General features: G+C 38.7%; 3 protein-coding genes across 5 annotated transcripts; all 3 read left to right on the top strand.

Annotated features, from left to right (window-relative positions):
* The first annotated feature begins 6,546 nt into the window (after positions 1 to 6,546).
* On the top strand, positions 6,547 to 10,132 carry LOC125197411 (AUGMIN subunit 8-like). 3 transcript variants are annotated; one of them, XM_048096149.2, is made up of 6 exons: positions 6,547 to 8,181; positions 8,521 to 8,640; positions 8,923 to 9,039; positions 9,136 to 9,225; positions 9,421 to 9,528; positions 9,826 to 10,132. In XM_048096149.2, the coding sequence occupies exons 1-6, from the start codon at positions 6,547 to 6,549 to the stop codon at positions 9,907 to 9,909; spliced, it is 2,154 nt and encodes a 717-aa protein (XP_047952106.1). In that variant the 3' UTR covers positions 9,910 to 10,132. The 3 variants fall into 3 exon arrangements, 2 of the variants coding, with proteins under 2 accessions (XP_047952106.1, XP_088912235.1); XR_007172056.2 differs by lacking the exon at positions 9,826 to 10,132 and having other exon boundaries at positions 9,141 to 9,225; positions 9,421 to 9,527; XM_089056109.1 differs by lacking the exon at positions 8,521 to 8,640.
* Positions 10,133 to 11,371: 1,239 nt separating this feature from the next.
* On the top strand, positions 11,372 to 13,935 carry MEF29 (Pentatricopeptide repeat (PPR) superfamily protein). Its single transcript, XM_048091467.2, has one exon. It carries the CDS (start codon positions 11,404 to 11,406, stop codon positions 13,783 to 13,785), a length of 2,382 nt encoding a protein of 793 aa, XP_047947424.1. The 5' UTR covers positions 11,372 to 11,403; the 3' UTR covers positions 13,786 to 13,935.
* Positions 13,936 to 16,190: 2,255 nt separating this feature from the next.
* Positions 16,191 to 21,868, top strand: LOC125194093 (eukaryotic translation initiation factor-like). Its single transcript, XM_048092117.2, has 9 exons — positions 16,191 to 16,521; positions 17,645 to 17,719; positions 18,424 to 18,522; positions 18,690 to 18,899; positions 19,301 to 19,392; positions 19,571 to 19,658; positions 19,765 to 20,115; positions 20,221 to 20,463; positions 20,544 to 21,868. The coding sequence occupies exons 1-9, from the start codon at positions 16,369 to 16,371 to the stop codon at positions 21,561 to 21,563; spliced, it is 2,331 nt and encodes a 776-aa protein (XP_047948074.1). The 5' UTR covers positions 16,191 to 16,368; the 3' UTR covers positions 21,564 to 21,868.
* Positions 21,869 to 21,878: the final 10 nt, after the last annotated feature.

Here is a 21,878-nt window from a genome sequence, read left to right as displayed (position 1 = left end):
AACATCAACCGTTGACATTGTGTTGACATTTTTTGTTGCTATTATTTCATGATCTATTGATATTTTCTAACGGTCCAGATCATAGTTTGGAGTTTGTACAATATTTAGAGTTTGCATTTGATCACATCCCTATAATTAGTGAAGAATTAGATTCCCTTTCTTAGAGAAAAAATAAAATTAACAAAATAAAAAGAGATATTTTTATGAAATATTCTAAAATGGAAAATATACTAATTTTTATAGGATGGATAATATGTTATAGTTTAATTTTTTAATGGGAAATAGGGAGTTGTACAACCCAAAATTGTTTATATACTAAAAAGTTAACATAAATATTTTTATGAATAACAGTAACAGACACTAAAATATGTAGCGACAACAAATGGTCAAATGTCCAAATGAGAGTTATCATTTTTATTGGTCTCGAAGCGTCAATCCATTCTCTTTCAAGATTCCAATCATATTGAAATGTCAAATGTTTAGAAGGGAACATGAAGAAATGAACATTATTTTAAATTTTTATTGAGAACATTAATTTAATTATTTATGTTTAAGTTCCTGGAATGGTGGTATATGAGAACTGAAAAATTAAACACTCAGAACTCATGTAGAAACTCAATTTTGAGAAGAACAAAAATCATTGGATTTTATTCATAGCCGCACGCCATGATGAATGTTCATAGAATGCATGACATGCCAATCTTAACAAGCAGCTATTTTTAGTCACTTTGTTGAAAAATTATACCCCAATATGCTCTCATATTCCTCCCTGACAGTATTGTATGAGATGTTCAATCAGGATACGCACTGTCTTGCTAAGAGGGAGGGCCCTAAAGCGCCATTGTAAATTAGTAAAGGCCGTTAACCCACTGTCTTGCTAGAAGCCCACTTTCCAAGGTCTTACACTTGTGCCTGAGAGATGTTGCAACTACACGACAGTAGTAAGAATTGATCCTTGTCCATTCTTGCAACTCTGCCTCTCCAAAACTAACTGCGCTGACCCTGCAGTCATTTGTAATAATATCCTTGAAACATATTAAGAGTGGTTCTCATATTTTAGTGAGTAGTTTAAATTTTTTTCTTCATGCATTTGTCAAGCCTTAGTTTTTACTTCCTCTGTACTCAAAGAATATGCACTTTGAGTTCCGCATGGATTTTTAATGTAAAATTGGTAAAGTAAGAGAAGGTAGAGATAAAAAGTAATTAAAGTATTGTTAGTGGAGAATTGGTCCCACCTCATTAGAGAGAAAAGTGAAGCTCCTATTTCTTTTTGTTTAGACTGCGTGCACAGTAAGGAATAACAAGACTCCTAGGTCCAGTGAATCCACTAGATCACAAGGTCTAGGAACTCACGGATCGTTGGAAGATCTCGGTCGTCGGACACACAGAATACCACTTCAAAAACCCTCAACCACGTATACTAAAATTTAGCACAGGGAAGTAGGGATCGATCCCACAGAGACGGATGCGAAATGAACATGCTCAAGGACTCGGAAACTATTTTTGGGTTGACTGCTGCCACGCATTTTTGGGTTGAGGAAACTAAACTAAATTTGGAATTCAAATATGCTACGTTAACAGCTAGATCTAGGCAAAACGGAAATCATGCATGTAAACTGGAAACCGAGACAATCACTAGATCTAAGATACTATTCTAAATCACCTAGACCTGGGAAATAAACTGACGGTGGGGACCATGGCTGAAAAAGCAGAGTACGGACGAAAAGCTGGAAAACAACTAACCAAAGTACTAACTAACAGCGACATCATCTTCTTCAAATCAAATTGCATAAAAACTCAGTAAAAACAGAGATGAACCGTAATCGGAAAACAAAGCAGACTGGGTTTAAGCAATTTAGCGAAGAACAATTAAAAACTAAACAGATCTACGGTTACTAGACGAAGTAAGACTGAAAGGAAATAGAAAACTCAAAATCCACGCACAACTTGAATCCCCTGTTCAGATCCAACCTCGGATGCTAAATCCACTCCGGATCCAAGCATCCGACACAAACCCGGCCAAAAACATACCCATAACTACAGAATCGCCAAACAATCTCCGATCAACAACAACAACACGGATCCACAGCCGAATTCCCCAGATCAAGCACAAAATTATCCAAAACAGAGATTAACATATAACAGCCGAAATAAAACTTCAAACAAAACAGAATCAACGTAGATCAACACAAGATAAACACCATCCTGACAGAAACTAAATGCATAGATGAACCGGTAAATAGCAACAACCAAATCGACTTCCAAAACGTGAAGTTCGAACGAAATAAAGTGCAAAAACAGAATGTAAGTAGATTGTTTCTTCGCCCTTTGCAAGGACGGTGTTACGACTGACTTTCTCGGAAGATGAAACCCTTAGAACCCTAAACTACACCAGAACTCCCATTTCCCAAGTGTGTGTTTTTGTGTGTGAGCCAAGAGCAAAAATTCGTCTATATGCGTGTGGTGCATGCTCCTTTATTTAGCGTTGAAATGGGGCCCAGCGAGGTATAGATAGTCTTTGTTGCCCTAAGCTATTGACTCCCTTCTTCAAGCCATTCTTTCCCCTTCACTTCTGCTCACTTTCCTTCATTTCCTTCGCTAGTCCGTTTCCTCCGGCTTTTCCTGGATCTAGCGATTCCGTCACACACCTGGCTTAAAAACTGTGTTAGACCCAGTAAAATATAGTGTTTTTCACCACATAACCGATGCATGAAATTAGTCTTATCAAAAAGACTTTCCAAAAATTAGATAGTGCATATTCTTGTGGGACGGTGATATGATCCCATATCATATCTTTAGAAATCCCAATTATTTAGTTATATTTTGATTTACCGTATCTTTTCTATATTTGTTTAGATATTTGTTTCTTAGTATTCTAGTCTTATAAATAGGAGATATTGTATTCATTCATTCAACCAATTAATGAATTATTATTTCTCCCCAAAGATAATGTATGTTTTCCAATCCTAATTTGGATTCCCTCCGCCGATCCTGATTGGACGCCGGAGTATTCTATCAGCGCCTAGTTATCGTGTTGCCCGACGGGAGGAAGCCGCGCACAACTCGAAACTATTATTTCCGCCGACCCGATGAAGGGCGCCGGAACACTTTTCGATCACCGCAAACACGCTGCAGATAGCAGTTAAGGAGAAGGTCCTTAACATCTTCAATTTGATAGGATAAACCTCCTATCCGGGTGATCGACGATCGATAAATGTCTGTCGCGGGCGAGTGCCCGTCGAGCACGACGGTTTTCTCTTACTTATTGGAGAAAAGAATGAACGATAATATTGATATTCTTATTGACTGAATGCCATGAAATACTCCACACATATTTATAATATGTGGGAATACAAGAATGTCCTAAAACAAATCTAATAATATCTAATCAAATATGAGAAATATAAGGTAAATCAAAACTAACTAATTAATAAATGTATGTTCGTATCAGACGGACTAAAAGGAAATAGTGCATATTCTTGTAGGACGAATGACGAATGAAGTATATAATTAAAATCATGATTTTTACTTGAGTGTTATAGCTTTTAAACTATTTCGCCTCTATGATAAATTGTCTTCTCGATCCTTACATAACCCAAATATGCATTTGTTTTCTCGATCCTTGCTGCTTCTGAAATTTTAGTTTCGCAGATTGAAGTAATTTTAGGATAAATTATTACTTGTTCGAGTATATCTATGCTTATACTTCATACCTTGAAACTCACAACATAATGTTATAAGGTTAGTTGCCAACGAGTTTGAGCAACGATACGACGTTAATTATACGTGATAGAAATTCATGGGTTCCATTCTAAAACTAATTGGTGATAGGAGGAGTGGCCCATAGAATTTATATATTAGTTTCAGTTTTCTTTTAACACTGATTTGAGACAGTTATGTGTTATTTTTCTAGTTTCAATTGCCAACATCCTCCCTCAAATTCTTCAAGGTGAATTTGGAGGGGTTGGACTTTTTTTCTGATCGATTGAACAACTGGCCCAATTTTTTTTCCGATCGGTTGGACCATTGGCCCAAATTTTCAGCCCAAATATACAGCTGGGTCAGTCATTTTTCCGATTTCAGCTCAGATATATAGCTGTGTCAATTAATTTTAGCCCACAATTGGTGACCCGCTCTGATATCATAATAGAAATCCATAAGTTCCATCCTAAAACCAATAGGTGATAGGAGGAGTGGCCCATGAAATTTATATACTAGTTTCAGTTTTCTTTGACACCGATGTGATGTGAGACAGTTATATGTTATTTTTCTAGTTTCAATTGCCAACGATACAAATGTATACTTTTGTCGTGAAAGTGACTATATTAATTTGATGTTGAGTATTGTAGTTAAAAAAGTCCATGTTTGCATCATATAAATATAAAAATGATATTTCTTCATCGTAATTTGGACGATGAGTTGTACATGATCAAAGTTTCTTATGCTTCAGGAATTAGCAACATTATGTAAGAGATCCAATATTTCTCAAGCATTGAGAGTTGTGAGTCGATTCATAGATAATCAAGGCAAAGAAAATTGGGAAGTGGTGAAATGAATCATCTGATACATAAGAGACCCCATATAAAAGGTTTTATGTCTTAATGGCAAGAATATTGATTTTGTATGATATGTGCATGTAGATTTGATGACATATTAATAATCTTGATGGAATAAGAAGTACTCTACAACTGAGTATGTATTTATTTATGGTGATATACCTATTTTATGGACTTCTAAGTTGTAGAAGGTCGTCGCTTTGTCAACTACGAAGGTTGAATGTGTAGTTGTGACAATAGTAACATACTCGTAGCAAAGAATCCAACATTTCATTCAAGGACAAAGTATAGGCGGAATTGAAGTATCATTACATTCAATGCCTATTAGGGATGAAAGTTCTACAATTTGAGAAGATATTTGGAAGCCAAATAGACATGTTTACTAAGATGGTGACCATAGAAAAATTGAAGTTATGCATAGCTTTATTTGGTCTTGGAACCTGAATAGAAAATTAGACGGTGCTAAGCGGATGCAAGAAGATTAGATTAAGAACATATATAGGAGTACTATATTATTTGTTTGAAAATTGTTAGTACGAAGTATGAAATGAAATAAATCAGACCCAATATTATTCCTACTATATTATGATTTTGTCAATATATAAAGATATTATCTTATTGTAAATTATATTAAAAAAATTATACAGTGTAATTTTTGACTTAATATTGCCCCAAAATTTAGATACATATCATATTAAAGAGGTGTGATCAATTGTTAACTTTCTTAAGTTGCTAACTCATCAATGCAGTGTATTAAAAATATCAGCACTAAGACATTAAAATGTCAAACACATAATTTTGTTGACATTTCAATATATCGTGTTGACATTTTTAATACACTGCGTTGATGAGTTAGCAGAGTTAACAACTTAAAAAGTTAGCAACGCACGTGGTGCGTTAAAATGACAACACCTCTTAAAATACCACCATACCACCATTTCTAGCCAATCATCTGTACACGTGGACGAATAATAAGCTGCCATGTGACAATAAAAAAAATGCTCAAGTGTAAAAATCTCGCCAACAATATACAAACCTGTATACAACAATTTTTTCTCGGCCAGCAATATCCAACACGCTATACAACAATCTATAGATTGCAGTGTATCGTTTATAATATTACTGTGTAGCGTTTATAATATTGCTGGATATGTGGTGTCACGATGTCACTTTAAAAATGTTGTCATTTTAACACAAACCTAAAACGCACCCCTCATATTAAATTGGGTAAATAATTATGGTGTTTATCTCTTTTATATTGTGATTATTTGTGCTCACATTTTAATTATAATGCTAAACGAAGCCTATTGAAATCAGTATTATGGAATTAAACTATTGTTTCTCTTACTAATATTTATTGGCAACACAGTAAATTTAGATTTGAAAATTTAATTAGTAAGAATGAGCCTTTTATTCTAAAAGTAAAGTCTCCCAAAGAAAAAGGAAATTTTATGGCTATATTTTTGTTGAATACTAGTACATGATTCTAAATTTCCAACGTCTAACCGAAAACTTCCACCATTCACACATGGCGGATCAAATTTGTCCAGAAAAGGTACCGTAAATGATTTTATTGTTCATATTATTATTTTTATTTTGGATTTGTTAGTTTCATTCATTTGTTTAGAAACAAGAAGAAAAATGATGTTGTTAGCAGTGATTCAGTTTTGTTTAATGTTTGGATAATCTTGTTTAGAAACAAGAAGAAAAATGATGTTAAATCATTTCCCTGTATGGAAAATGTGATCTATATTTTTGGAATCTTTTGTGATCATTAGAATCTTTTCCATTTTCATTATGCCTCAATCTAATTACCAACATGTATCATAATTCTGGCAGTGAATTTGTTGGCAGATTTTCAAGAGGGTAACATATCTCTTATAAGAGGCATTAGACCAAGTTGTTGATAGATTAAGTGAAATCCATTTAAGTAGTGAATTTAAGGTGAGTGAAGAGGGGCAATCAATGTGATTTCTTTTGCACAGTTTTGATGGATGTATATGAAGAGGACCAAGCAATACATAAGCAATCTGCAGATGATAGAGCAAGACTACCACTGGTGTCCACCGAGAACAAGAATGGAGTCACTCGTTCGAGGTACAGGTCGTCTTCCCCCACGAAACACTGGACACCATCAACCTCAACTCATGCAACATCAGCAAAGAGGGCTATATCAGCTGAAAGGAATCGCCCCTCTAGACCATCATCACCTCGATCTCCATCAACCCCAATTCAGGATACATCTGCAGGATTGTTGTTGGCACCAAGAAAGGTAGCCGGCAACAAGATGCCAGAGGCCTTATGGCCTTCAACAACGCGGAGCCCGAATGTTTCTTTACAGCCTGATACATTTTTTAGTCCTGTAAGAAAGAAAGAAAAACCGGTTTCTTATATTCCAGAAAGGAAGCAAACTCCACTTGAAGGTAAGAGTTCTGCTTATCAATCTGAGAATTCTAAACCTGTTGATAGTTTGTATCCGCGTATGGTGGACCAACATCGATGGCCAAGCACAACTGCCGGGAAAGTGTACACAAGTAATGACATGTTTGATAAGCAAAGCCTGGATAAGATCACTGTTTCAAGTAAAAGTATTGAACTGGCTAATAAGACAATCGAAGCTTCACCTTCATCCCGTTCAGAAACAGGCACCGTTATTCTTACTAGAGGTGTTGATGTTGCTGATAAGACCAGCAAAACTTCATCTTTATTTCGTCCGGAAACAGGTTCACCTTCCCTCGAGAGACTATCCCTGGACGGAACATCTGATCATAACAGAAGTATCGATGTGGCTGACAAGACAAGCAGCCCCTCATCTTTATCCTCTTATGGAACAGGTACACCTTCCCATAGAAGACTATCTCAGGATGTCAGTGCGGTGCTGAACAGAGGTATTGAATATCAAGATAAGAAAAACAAAACTTCATTGTCTCCCACTTTGGGAAGAGGTACATCTACTCATTCAATTAGGAGAATACCTCTGGATGGCAGCCATGTTCCAAATCAAAGTATAAATTTGGTTGGTAGGAGTAGAACTACAAAAACTTTATCTTCAACTTGTACAGAAACAGGTACACCTTCTCCTAAGATAGTATCTCTGGATGAGAAAAGTGAACTTATGGTCAAATCTACTAATGATTTGCTAGTATCTTGTGATGAGAATGGAAGAGCATTGGTTAATGAGTGCTCAGTTGATGATTGTTCTACACCAATTGCAAGGTCTGATTCTGCAAGTTCATCAGATAGAACACAGATGTCAAATTCTGCCATGAAACATATGGCTGCTCCAGCTCTTGGATTGCTATCTACTGTGTCTAAATGGATCATTCCCACTCGAGGAAAGGCTGTCAATTCCTCTGGAGGATCCAGCCCTGCTCGGAAAAGACCATCCAGCCCTGCTCGGAAAAGACCATCCAGCCCCTCTTGGATAAGACCATCCAGCCCCACCAGGAAACTTCCGAGTGCAGCTTCAGTTTTTAGTTTTCTTACAGATATCAAACATGGAAAGAAGGCTAAGCACATTGAAGATGTCCATAACTTGCGCCTTTTATACAATAGACTCTTGCAATGGCGATATGCAAATGCTCGGAGTGATGATGCATTGCATTCTCAGAAAGTAAAAACGGAGGTATGCAGTTACCTTGTTTGAGCTGTAGCAAGTTCTAAATGTTGCATCTATAGTTATGACTTCTTTATTCTCCAACTATATTTTCTATAATTGGAACAAATTCAATCATTCCCTTAGATGAACGATTTCCACATGCATTAACTCCAATTTGTATTCATATTCTTTGTATATTAGCTTCTCCCTATATTTCAATTTAAGCTCATCATGCTTTTGTACTCCGTTACATAAAGTAAGATGTGCAGATATATATTTAATATCATTGCTTCATGTCATATTTTGTTTTAACTTCTAACAAACTCTTAGAAATTATAAGCCCCTTTTTTAATTTGGATGGTGCAGAAAGTGTTGTCCAGTGTGTGGATGGAAATAGTTGCTGTTTGGGACTCAATAATAGAGAAAAAGATTGAGATTCAGCAATTGAAGCTCAAGTTGAAGCTTTACACAATTTTGGACAATCAAGTAATGCATCTCTTATTTTGAGCATAATTTTAATGACAACGAAGCAACTCGCTACAGTTCTTTTCAATATACCTTGTATGCTAATCATGCTATTATTTACTTCCATTTTCTGAAATATTTCATCATACTAATTATCATCTGTTTTTTTCTGTAATTTTCTACTGTAAAACTAAACAAGCATAGACAATAAATTTCTCCTTAATCCCTTCATGTCATGTTGTTCTATACAATATACATGGCTAAGGATTTATGCCTTTTCTAATTCTAATACAAAATGTTCAGATTTGTGGACTTGAAGAGTGGAAATCAACTGAAATGGATCATATTAGCTCATTAAGTTGGGCCATAGAGGATCTACAAGCTGGCACAGTTCTTGTTCCGGTCATAAGAGGAGCAAGGGTACGTAGTGGACTAATTCTATGGTGATTTATTCAAGAGAAAGGAACAACTCCTTTTGTATAAGATAAACAACTTCACTATATCTAAATTTTCTAGGGTAGCATTCAAAAAATTAAGGAGGCTGTAAGCTTGGCTGTTGATGTGATGCAGGCAATGGGGTCCTCCTTACGTTCCGTTCTCTTGAAGGTGATATATTGGCTTTTAATTATTTAACTTCTCTAGTTTACTCCAAGTGCCATTTAGTTGATCCATTTAGGTGCTTCTCATATCACACTTTATCCATTTTCTGGATGTTATGAAGGAACTCTTTTAGGACTCAGTAGTTGGTGCAAATTATCACTCAAAGGAACAACCTCAAGAATATATGTTGCAATTTTGCAGGTTAATAGGATGCACTCCTTGGCATCTGACCTTGCTGATGTAGTAACAGAGGGAAGAGCTATCTTTGATGAATATGAATCATTGTTGATCTTCATAACTGAATTACAGGTAGGAACAAGCATTGTGGTCAAAGGATTAATAATCCTATCATCTTCCTTTGTATGTGCTTCTTATGTGTATAACATGATGAGACTTAGTGGTACTGCCATACTCATGCTCAGCTATTTAATAGTTCAGTTCTGGTGAATAAAATACACTAATAGCAAACACTATACCTATATGTTACTGTTTACAATCTAGCATCAAATGAGTAATCTTGATTCTTGAAGATATGGCATTTTGTTTCCTGTTTTTTGTAAGTTGAGCTCATGAAATAGCTGATGAGGTTGGAATTTATTTTGATAGGTGGAAGAATCCAGCCTTAGGAGCCATTTACTACAGATGAAACAAGCTCGGAGCAACGTTGAAACATCGATATATGGGTATTAAAACAGCTCTAAAGCTCTTGCATACAAGAATAGCTATGTAAGGACTTGAGCTATTGTTATATGAGTGTTTTTTGTGCTCATATTCTTGCCTTGCTTAAGTGTTATAGGTAGGTTAGAAAAATTTAATTACGTTTATTCTTTTGTGTAGTTTGTACTGTGTTTACCTCCCTAAAACAAACCAAAGGGAAAATTGATACACAAAGTTGAAATATACAAGGAAAATTACGGTGAAATACTGATATTCATTATTTGTAAGTTTTATCTCAAAAATGAAAAGTTGAAGTGAGTAGTGAGGATAGTCAAACTTTCTATACACATGAAATTGTTGTGGAACTCAACGCATTCTTACATGAGCCAAAGTATAACAAAGTGACAGTGAATGTTATAATTCTACATTACTATCTTTCATATATTAGATTAAAAGATTGAATTTCGTAACCCAGTTTATTAAGTCATTACACATATAACAAAAGTAAGTCAGAGTTTTATCCATCAATTTCATGCAAAGTGGGCAAGATATTGTATAACACAAACACATGGTGTATTATCTTAAAAAAACGCCTGTCATTTTATAAATGGATAAATAAAGAAATACACCACTAATAAGAAATTGAGATGCTGCCCAACCTTTGACAGCCTAAAAAAGCAACATGTTAATAAGAAATTGAGATGCTACTCCATAAATAAAGTTTCGTTAATAAATCATTATCGATGAAACTTAACATTTTGTTACTCAAATTTCAAATTGTAAACCACAACAAATCGCGCTAATACAGTTTTAACCTTGAACCAAATCATTCTCTCTTAGCTCCATTTCAGATCAATCCAGTTACAATAATTGAAAATTACATTAATTGAAATCGAAAAATAAATACCTATAAAAATGCAATAATTTAAATATTAAAAAATTTACTAAAATAAATATGGATCCATAGTGAGAGAAAATAAGTGATAAATAGATGGAAGTAGGGCATTTAATATAATAAAAAAACAAAAAAAAAATTATGCGGGACCGCAGCCACGTTCGGGGCGGTTTGCTAGGCCGCACTCTAGTTTTTCGTGTTATAATGTACTCTCCCTTTCGCGAATAGAAGTCTCATTTATTTTCAATACGGATTTTAAGAAATATTTAAGAAAAGTGAGTAAAAGAAAGTTAGTGAAAAATATGATTTTCATTTGTATATATTAATTTAAATAAAATGTGAATAGGTTCAGTTAGTAGAATGTGAGACCTCTTTATTATTTATAGTAATTATGAACCGGGGCTCCTATCATGGACGGACCAAAATGCGAAAACGAGACTCCTATTAGTGGATGGAGGAGAGATAAATTGTTGGGTCACGGCTGCATGGTGAATGCCCTAATAAAATAATGCATATTGTCAATTTATTTTAAAATAAATAATTTATGCAAATATAGTGTACTAAAATGTTAAAATGAAGTTGCTCAAAATCAGTCTCTCCTTGTACGGAATAAAGATGCATGTTAAAATGAGATGAACAACGCAACTCCAATGGCGTTGAGAGCCATTGCTAATCCAGGAGACAGAAACCGCTTGCTAAACTTGATCAATCAGTCGATCACTATCTCTCACCTCAATCAGACCCATGCCCAGATCATTCACAATGGCCATCTTCGTGACAACTTCATCGTCACAAAACTCATCCAGAAACTCCTCGACTTCAAAGCTCAGGCGCAAGCCAAGCTCCTCTTCGCCAACATCGACTCGCCCGATCTCTTCCTCTACAATGTCCTCATCAAAGGCCTCAGACACGCCCCCTTCGACTCCCTATCCGTTTACAACACTCTTCTCCGGAAAACAGAGCTCAAACCTGATAATTTCACTTATTCCTTTGTTATCTCCGCTTTCTCGTCATTCTCATCGTCCGTGTATGAGAAACTTACGGTTTTGCTTCATGGGCACGCGGTGGTTTCCGGGTTTGGATCGGATGCGTTTGTTGGTTCAGCGCTAGTCGACGCCTACACCAAATTTTCCAAGATTAGGATTGCGCGCAATGTGTTCGACGAAATATCGCAGCCAGATACGGTTCTTTGGAACACGTTGCTTTCCGGGTTGGTGAAGAATTCCTGCTTCGATGAATCGCTTGGGGTGTTCCGTGACATGATTTCGAAGGCAGCACGGCTTGATTCTACCACATTGGCTGTTGCGCTCTCCGCTGTGGCTGAGCTGCAGCGTTTGAGAGATGGGATGATGGTGCAGGCATTGTCTATCAAGGTTGGTTGCCATTTCGATAAGCACGTGCTTACTTGTTTGGTTTCGTTGTATTCGAAATGTGGGTGTGTCTCGACCGCTCGATTGTTGTTTGAGCTGATTCGGAGGCCGGATTTGGTTGCGTACAACGCGATGATATCTGGTTTTTCTTGTAACGGTGAAGCTGAGAAATCACTGCAGCTGTTTCAACAACTGCTTTCATCAGAGAACAGGGTTAGCTCGAGTAGTTTAGTTGGTTTGATTCCAGTTTTCCATCCGTTTGGTCATTTGGATCTTATTCGAACCATCCATGGCTTCGGTGTAAAGTCTGGTTTTGCTTCCAATTCCTCTGTCTCGACTGCATTAACGACGGTTTATAGCCGGCTTAACGAGCTTGAGCTTGCTAGGGGCCTCTTCGATGAGTTACCGGAGAAGCCCCTAGCCTCATGGAATGCTATGATATCGGGTTATGCCCAGAATGGTGCCACAGAGAAGGCAATACCCCTTTTTCAGGAGATGCAGGAGCTCGATATTCGGCCTAATCCTGTCACGATCACCACTATTCTCTCGGCTTGCGCTCAACTTGGCGCTTTAGGGTTGGGGAAATGGCTTCATCGTTTGATAAAAAAGGAGTCTTTATTGCCTAGCATCTATATATCAACTGCTTTAATTGACATGTACATGAAATGTGGGAGCATTGAGGAGGCTAGGAGATTATTTGATGCGATGGATGAAAGGAATGCAGTGACTTGGAATGCCATGATCTCCGGCTATGGCCTCCATGGAGAGGGGAAGGAGGCGCTGAGGTTATACCGAGAAATGCAGGAGGCCGGGGTCCCTCCAACAGGTGTAACTCATCTATCGGTTCTGTATGCTTGCAGCCATTCCGGTTTGGTGGAAGAAGGTGAAAGAGTCTTCCATTCCATGATCCATGTTCATGGCTTTGAGCCCAAATCCGAGCACTACGCGTGCATGGTGGATATTCTTGGCCGGGGTGGGCAGCTGGAGGAAGCCGTTGAGTTCATAACCAAGAAGATGCACTTTGCACCCGGTCCTGCTCAGTGGGGTGCGTTGCTAGGAGCCTGTATGGTCCACAAGGACACTAAGTTGGCGCGCCTGGCCTCTGCTCGGTTGTTTGAATTGGATCCAGGAAACATAGGTTACCATGTTCTCCTCTCAAATATACACTCCACCAATAGCAACTTCTCCGAGGCTGCTTCTACACGTCAAGTGGTGAGGAGGAAGGGGAAGACACCCGGGTGCACCTTGATCGAGGTGAAGGGGCGGGCACATGTCTTCACGTCGGGTGACCGGTCCCACCCTCAGTCGGGGGAGATCTACGCAGCGCTGGAGCAAGTGATGGGGAAGATGAAGGATGAAGGGTATGTTGCAGAGACTGTGATGGCTTTGCATGATGTGGAGGAGGAGGAGAAGGAGATGATGGTGAAGGTTCATAGTGAGAAACTGGCTATTGCTTTTGGGCTTATGATGTGTGAAGATGGAGATGATGAGATTAGGATTATTAAGAATCTTAGGGTGTGTTTGGATTGTCATACTTTTACTAAGTATGTGTCTAAGATTAGTGGGAGGAAAATAACTGTGAGAGATGCCAATAGATTTCACCATTTTCAACATGGAGAGTGTTCCTGTAGAGACTATTGGTAACACAATTGTGTTAGGCTTCAAATTTTGAGAATTTTTTATATTATAGTTATAGCAAATCTATGTTGTAATTAGGTGCATCATTCCAAGCAAAAAGACACTGAGTAACTTGAGAGGATTAATGTTCACTGAAATCATCCTATCCAAGAGAAATATTTCCATGCACCCCATCTGGATTGTCACTGCAACATATCCAGAGTGTTTTTGAGGGTTTTTTTTCATGCAATTTTCATATATTAGGCCATCCACAACGTTGTCTCTTATCCGTCTCTTAACCGTCTCATCTCTTCACTATTCATGGGTCCCACTGTACTTTTCAACTCATCTCTTAACTAAGAGACAATACTTGTATCCCTCCATCTCTTAACCATCTTTTAATTATTCATTCAATTTCATTTTTTATTTTTAATTCCAACAAATTCAATTAATAAAAAACACTCTTCATTATAAATAAAATAAAATTACAATTTAAATACCTAAAAAAATAAAAAAGACATAATTAAAAAACTAGAAATTACAAATTGCACACTTAAACTCAAATTAAAAAAAAATGGAGGCAAAGAAGCAGAAGAAGGAGTTCTCTAGTGACGATCATCTAACGGTTGCTAAATTTTGCCCAAATGTGCTCTATTAGATCTTCCTGGAGTTGGGCGTGAGCGGTAGAATCACGTGTCCTTGCCCGAATAGACAACCGCTCTTGCAAAGACGGATGCACTCCCGTTCGAGGCGGACTACTTGCGGTTGAGCTTCCCGGGGTTTCAGGGTCGAACCAATTTCCCGCCTCAGGTCCTTCGTCGGCGACAATCATGTTGTGCAATATTATGCACGTATACATGATGTCGACCATATTCTCCATAAACCACTGTCGAGCCGGGGATTTGATAATGTTCCATCAAGCTTGGAGAACCCCGAACGCTCTCTCCACATCCTTGCGAGCAGACTCTTGCTTCTGCGCAAAAAGAGACTGTTTTTCGTCCGCAGGCCTGTTGAACGTCTTCACGAAGGTTGGCCACTTCGGATAGATGCCGTCGGCAATATAGTACCCCATTTTATACTGGCGATTGTTAGCGATGAAGTTGATGGCCGGCGCTTTACCATTCAGAACTTCAGCGAAGAGGTCGGAGTTGTTGATCACGTTGACGTCGTTGTTCGAGCCGGGGACCCCAAAATACGCATGTCAAATCCATAGCCGGTAGTCGGCGACGGCCTCGAGTATAGCGGTGGGGTGGGTGCCTTTGTGGCCGCTCGTGTATGAGCCCCTCAACGCTACAGGGCAATTCTTCCATTGCCAATGCATGCAATCGACACTCCCGAGCATCCCCGGGAATCCGTGCACTTGTTCGTGAAGACGGAGCAGAAACTGACAATCTGCGGTGGTTGGCTTCTTCAGAAATTCGGCGGTGAAGGCTGCCCGGACGCCTTTGCAGAAGTTCAACAAACAAAGTCTCCCAATGGATTCTCCGACGTGCAGGTATTCGTCGAACGCATCCGCTGTTTGTCCAGTAGCAAGTTGACGGATCGCGGCAGTACATTTCTGGAGCGTCGTGTGGCTAGGACGGCCAACAGCGTCGAACCCTTCTCTGAAGAACTCTTCCCGTGCCGCCAATGTACTCGCGATATGCAAAAATAGCGCGCGTGACATACGGAAACGGCGACGAAAGTAGATATCTCCCCACACCGGGTTCGGACTGAAGTAATCACGTTCCAACCTTGCGGCGGCTTCCTCCCGGTTACGATGGATGTATGTCCGGCGTCGCCTAGGAGGCGCGGCGGCTTCCTCCTCCCTACGTCGATTCTTCCAACCGCATGGCGCAGTGTTGCGAATGCTCTTAGTATTCTTGATCGAAGTTAGTAGGTCCTTTATCGCTGATTTTAGTTTAAAACTCGACGAGACGAGACCGCATCGAGACAGCGTTGTGGATGCTCTTAGTATTCTTGATCGAAGTTAGTAGGTCCTTTATCGCTGATTTTAGTTTTAAACTCGACGAGACGAGACCGAATCGAGACAGCGTTGCGGATGCTCTTAGTATTCTTGATCGAAGTTAGTAGGTCCTTTATCGCTGATTTTAGTTTAAAACAGTCAAATGTTGTGATAGGTATTTATAATATTTTCCAATAAATTTGAATATGGGCCAAGTAAAACAACCCAACTCTATTTGGCCACAAATCAAACCCCACATAACTTGTACTCCAGTAATGGGTATTGCAATTTTGATCGGAAAAATAGCTGAATTTGGGAAAAAACTATAGTGCAAATTTATATGCTAATATTGTACAGAAAAATATCTTACTCAATCCATTGTTTCCAATAATACCCTCCAAAAATAAGGGTTTTTCCATGTACAACGCCTCTCTCCCTGTCCATATACACACATATATAAAGGCGCCCAACTCCATTGCCATCTTCTCTCCTTCTCCAAATAGAGAGAGGAAAGGCAATAATTCTCTCTCTAAAATCCCCTCCTTCCCTATCTCTTCACGTATATACATCTATATATACGTAAGAATTATAACTATCTATATATTATACGCTCCGAAGCTTTGTGGCGGATTTAACTGCGCGGTGAATTTTGATTTGCGAGAGTTATGCAGGCTGATCAGACGTTTTTGAGCTTGAGACCAGGTGGCGGCACTCGCGGCGGAACCAGAGTATTCGCTCCACGCTTTGATTCATCGGCGGCTGCCAATTCCGATCTCCCACTGCTGCGTCCCCATGGCGGCGGTGCTGCTTCCTTCACGGTCGGTGATTTTTTGCAATTCGGTGTCAGATCTAGCCTTTTTTGATTTCTTTCTACCTTTTTAGGTCGAATTATTAATTCATCATCGTCTAGTGCATCTACAGAATAAAGATTTAAGCTTTATTACTGGTATACTGTGTTGTTATTTGTGTTTTTTTCACCCGATTGTCTTTTGGTGTTTTTGTATCTAAATCTCCTTTTTTTTTAAAACCTTTTAGATTTCTGCATTAGGTTTTCAATGGTTTAGGGAAAAGATTTTTTTATAAAACTCCGTGTTCATACTCGTGGCTTTCTTCTCATACTTTCCAAATTGTCTTCTGTTTTTCTCCAAGATTGTGTTTAATTCAGTTTCAGTTCATGTAAAAAATATGCACCTGTGAATTATTGAATTATCTTTCCATTGAATAACCCAATGCTGAAATATAAAATGTTTTCAATGGTTTACATTTAATAAAGTATACACCTCTGAATTGTTTGCATTGGTTTACATTCGATGCTTGACGCAGGGTTTGCATTTAATTTTATCTTTTGCGAATTGCTCTGGGGTTTTTTGGTGTATCTTTTCCCCATGGAACTTCCTTATAGTGTTATTTTTCCTGAAAGTGTTGATATTTCAACACGGATTGAAGTTCCATTTTCGCATTTTCTTTAGAAGTTGAAATCATTAAGTTGTCTTTTCTCACAAGGTGAGTAATTGCTGTAATTATATGTGCCTAAAAATGTGTAACTGAAGTGCAATTTTCAATCGACTTATTGTATATATGCTACCAGTGTTTTTGTCAAGTAATTGGATCTCTTTTAGTAGTTGCATTGCATGTATACCTTTTCGGAAAGGGAATAATTGTTTACATTTAGATTATTAGCAGTTCGGGTACAAGCAAATCATGTCAGTAGTATAAGCACGTATACCTGTCCCTTAGTCCAGCCCCATAATGTTATTTGTTCGTACGTTCTGTGGTTTAGTCATTTTTCTCTTCATTATTACTCTCTCATTCTCTTACGAACCAATTCTCTATGTAAACTACATGGAGCTCTCAAAAAAAAATTCTGGAATAATAGGACATAGTCATAATTGTTATTGCTCATTTATGCAAGTGTTAACTTTCTTTTCATATGCATTACAGACTGGAGAATCTCGATTTGATGGTCATGAGCGGATCCGTTACACTAGAGATGTGTTACTTAAGTTAAGGGAGGAGGTAAGGCTTCTTCTTGGTCTCCTTGTTCCTGAGTAAATAACCCATGGCTAGTTTACGGTGGTTTCTCATAACACATTACACACATTTATCCTTTCATTTCAACATTTAGTGCAAGATGAAGATATAGTTAATCCTCTCTAAAAAATATATGAAATTAGTTTCTGCCTCTTCAAAGTTTCTTAGCATGTGAGTGCTCCTTTTCCAGTCCCTACATGATTTTGGGTCTGTCATTACCTAATCAAGGATAGAGATGTACTCCCTCCGTCCCAAGGAAGATGACTCCTTTCTTGGGCGGCACGGGATTTTATGCAACTTCATTTTGTGTGTGAAATGGAGAGAGTAAAGTAAGAGAGAGGGGATAAAGTAGAGATAAAGGGGTTTCCATTTCAAGTAATGGGTCATCTTGGTTGGGACAAACCAAAAAGGAAAGTGGGTCATCTTTAATGGGACGGAGGGAGTACATTATTTGATGGATTTTAGCTGATATATAATCTAATTTATTCGAAGCTTGCAATCTACTCATCTTGACCAACTATACTTAAGTGGGACTTCCTCCACGTTTGTCAATTGTTGTGCCTGTATTCTTACATTTTCTGATTTTCTGTTTTGACATGGTTTTCTTTCTTGCTTGAGTTTTATGGTACAGATGAAAATTGTGTATTCTTCTTCCCAGTTTGTCAATGATTTTCTGTAATCTTCTGTAGGTTGTAACCATCCCAGAGAACATTCTGAAAGTTAAACTAGAGGTTGAAGCTGAGTTTTATGGTACCGATGTGAGCCGGAGTCGTGCAGAAAGCAATGTTGTAAGTTTCACTGTGAATAAGATGATCACTCTATCTCATTTGATACTTCTTTCTCCTATTTAATTTATATCTAGATATACTTTGCAGTGTTGGGGTATAGCTACAATTTACTAGAGTATTATTTCGCCTGATAACTTGACAATCCTTTCTTATTTAAATTGATATAGGTTCCTGATCAGCTCTTGAGCCGTTTCTCTGAGCTGGACAACCGTGACTGGCGTAATCGTTCTACACAGTTGCCTGCTCCTGCAGAGGAGAGATCCTGGGAGTCAGCAAGAGACAGAGACATTAATGGCAGGTGGCAGCAAGATGCGAACCAGTACAATAAGCAAGATCAAACACAGTTTTCCAGATCACAGATATCTTCAAACCAAGGGGTAAGCTACCTCTGATAATTTACTGTGTATTGTACTATAAAATTTTGAAACACAATAAGCAAGATCAAACTCATGTTTGTACTAATGTGATCTGAAGTTTGTTTTATTTCTCTAAGGGGGTTGTTTGTGTTGTTTATATAAAGAGGTTATAAGAAGAATTTTCCCTGTGGTTTGTTTCTTGGCTCCACTCTTTTAGGTTGTATATGTCATCTGTAGATCCCTCATGTATACCTAGTTTTTCTCTTCTATTTCTCTTCCATGATTCCCCAGTTTGTCATATTAGGTGTGATAATAGGGGAAGCAGAGAGTTCATGCTAGTCATAATTACAGCAGATGCTTTGCAATTGTTTTGGGTTCTTTGTGAAGAAATTGAGTGTATTCATGTGCTGCCCCTGAAACAGGTTGCGCAGACTCTAATCAAGGCTGATGCACCTTGGTCTGCTCGAAGGGGAAATCTATCTGAGGTGGACCGTGTTCTAAAAACAGTGAAGGGGTAAAACTATTTTGTGCATGTTATATCTATCTGATGCATGTATATCTATCTTTTACTCTTGGAGTGTCCCTTTAATTTAAAAGACAACACTGGCAATAGTGTAAATTGATGTCTTAGGTTGGATTTTTGAATGACTAGCTATATTTACTTGTGCCTTATCACTATATCTTTCATGCAGAATTTTGAACAAGTTGACTCCTGAGAAATTTGATCTTCTGAAGGGTCAGTTAATAGACTCTGGGATAACTACTGCTGAAATTTTGAAGGTAAAAATATCCTGGAAAATTGATGCTGGCTGTTCCGTTATTCATCCTGTTGCTCTTGATACGCCATAATTTGTTTTTGCCTAAGAGCTTTTATTTTTGTCATCAGGGAGTTATCTCCTTGATATTTGACAAGGCTGTGCTGGAGCCGACGTTTTGCTTCATGTATGCATTGCTCTGTTCAGACCTTAATGCGAAGCTTCCTCCATTCCCATCAGATGAGCCCGGTGGTAAAGAGATTACATTTAAGCGAATTCTCTTGAATATCTGCCAGGAGGCATTTGAAGGTGCTGACAAATTGAGGGAAGAGGTCAGGCAGATGACTGCTCCTGAGCAAGAATTAGAGAGGCGGGATAAGGAGAGGTTAATCAAAATCCGAACGCTTGGAAATATGCGCTTAATTGGTGAACTTCTGAAACAGAAGATGGTTCCTGAGAGGATTGTTCATCACATAGTTCAGGTTCTCCTTTTATATCTCATCTTATGCATGGCCTTTGCTGTTCTTTTATTGCAGAAGTTGACCTTTTTTCTCTTTAATATGTTTAACCTAAAATTGTTTGAGCAGGAACTCCTGGGACAGGACAGTTCAAGTTGTCCGGAGGAGGAAAATGTTGAGGCCATCTGCCAGTTCTTCAACACAATTGGGAAACAGCTTGATGAGAACCAAAAATCAAAGCGTATTAATGATACATATTTCAATCGCTTGAAGGAGTTGGGAAGACACCCTCAGCTGGCTGCACGGCTTAGGTTTATGATACGTGATGTTCTAGATACACGTGCAAACAACTGGGTACCAAGGCGCGAAGAGGTGGCTTTCATAGCTTTTGATTCTCTTGTGCTGATTTTCCTTTGGTTATATCTTATGTAGTTTGTGTTGTGATTTACTAGGTAAAAGCCAAAACCATTACTGAGATTCACTCAGAAGCTGAAAAGAATCTGGGATTACGTCCAGGTGCCACTGCTGGAATGAGAAACAGCAGAGCAATGGCAGCTGGGGGTCAAGGGGGTCTCTCTCCTACTGGCTTTCCAATGAATCGGCCTGGTACAGGTGGTATGATGCCAGGGATGCCTGGAGCAAGGAAGATGCCTGGGATGCCAGGAATGGATAATGACAATTGGGAGGTTCCTAGATCTCGAAATATGCCGAGGGGTGATGGATCAATGGCTCAGCCTGCTGCACGTGCTCAGCCTCCACTGGCAGGGAAGACACCATCGGTGAACCCACGAATCCTACCTCAAGGTACTGGTGGTTTCATCGGTAGCAAAACTAGTGCCTTCTTGCAGGGTTCGGGTGCGCCTGCTCAGGCTCCTACTGTGGACCCTGTATCTCAAGCACCTGCTCCAGTTAAACCCATAGCTCAAGTTGCTGACAAGCTGTCACCTCCAACTGCAAAATTGAGTCTTGACGAGTTTAAGAGAAAGGCCAAATCGGTGATAGAGGAATACTTTAGTATCAGACTTCTCGGTGAAGCATTGGAATGTGTTGTAGAACTGAATTCCCCTGCATATCATTCTGAATTCGTCAAAGAAGCTATATCACTCGGATTGGAGAAAGCCCCACCTTGTGTTGGACCAGTTTCTAAACTTGTGAACTACTTGTTTGAGAAGAAGGCTGTTAACGCAGAGGACATCAGAACTGGGTGTCTTGGATATGCAGTGCTACTGGAAGATCTTGGCATTGATTTCCCAAAAGCTCCAGCTAATTTTGGTGAGATTATTGGGGAACTTGTCTTGGCAGGGGCACTGGAGTTCAAGGACGTGAGGGAGATTGTGGGAAAGGTTGGTGACGACTACTTCCAAAAGGCCGTCATAGGCGCTGTTATGAAGACTGTTAGCTCCGACCCAGCTGGGAAGGTGTTGCTGGATGCGCAGGCGTCTGATGTTGCTGCTTGTGAGAGCCTGTTGTAGAAGCTACGCGACTTGTAACCTCACGAATGAAATATGCTCTCGGGTGCTTCCGGCTGCTAACAGGTGATGTTGGTTGGGTGTATATTCTTGGTTGAGGTCATAATAGTTGTATTAATAGAGAGGAAAAGTTTAGTTTATGAAAAGAGATTTTGGTTCTGCATTGTGGCTAATCAGAGGCCATAATTGCTCGAGGATGAAGGATTTCAGAGTTTTTTTTGTTTTGTTACTAGTTTTTTCAAAATGTTTATTTGGTCATGTTAAATTTTGTGAGATGATAATTTAATTTTATTCCAAGATATTTTCCATGCTGGTGAT

This window comes from Salvia hispanica, chromosome 4 (genome assembly GCF_029641045.1).
Source record: "Salvia hispanica isolate PSC_SH4W2 chromosome 4, Shi_PSC_v1, whole genome shotgun sequence".
Lineage (NCBI taxonomy): Eukaryota > Viridiplantae > Streptophyta > Magnoliopsida > Lamiales > Lamiaceae > Salvia > Salvia hispanica.
Note: the sequence above shows the minus strand (reverse complement) of the source record. Positions and strands in the feature narration are given on the sequence as shown.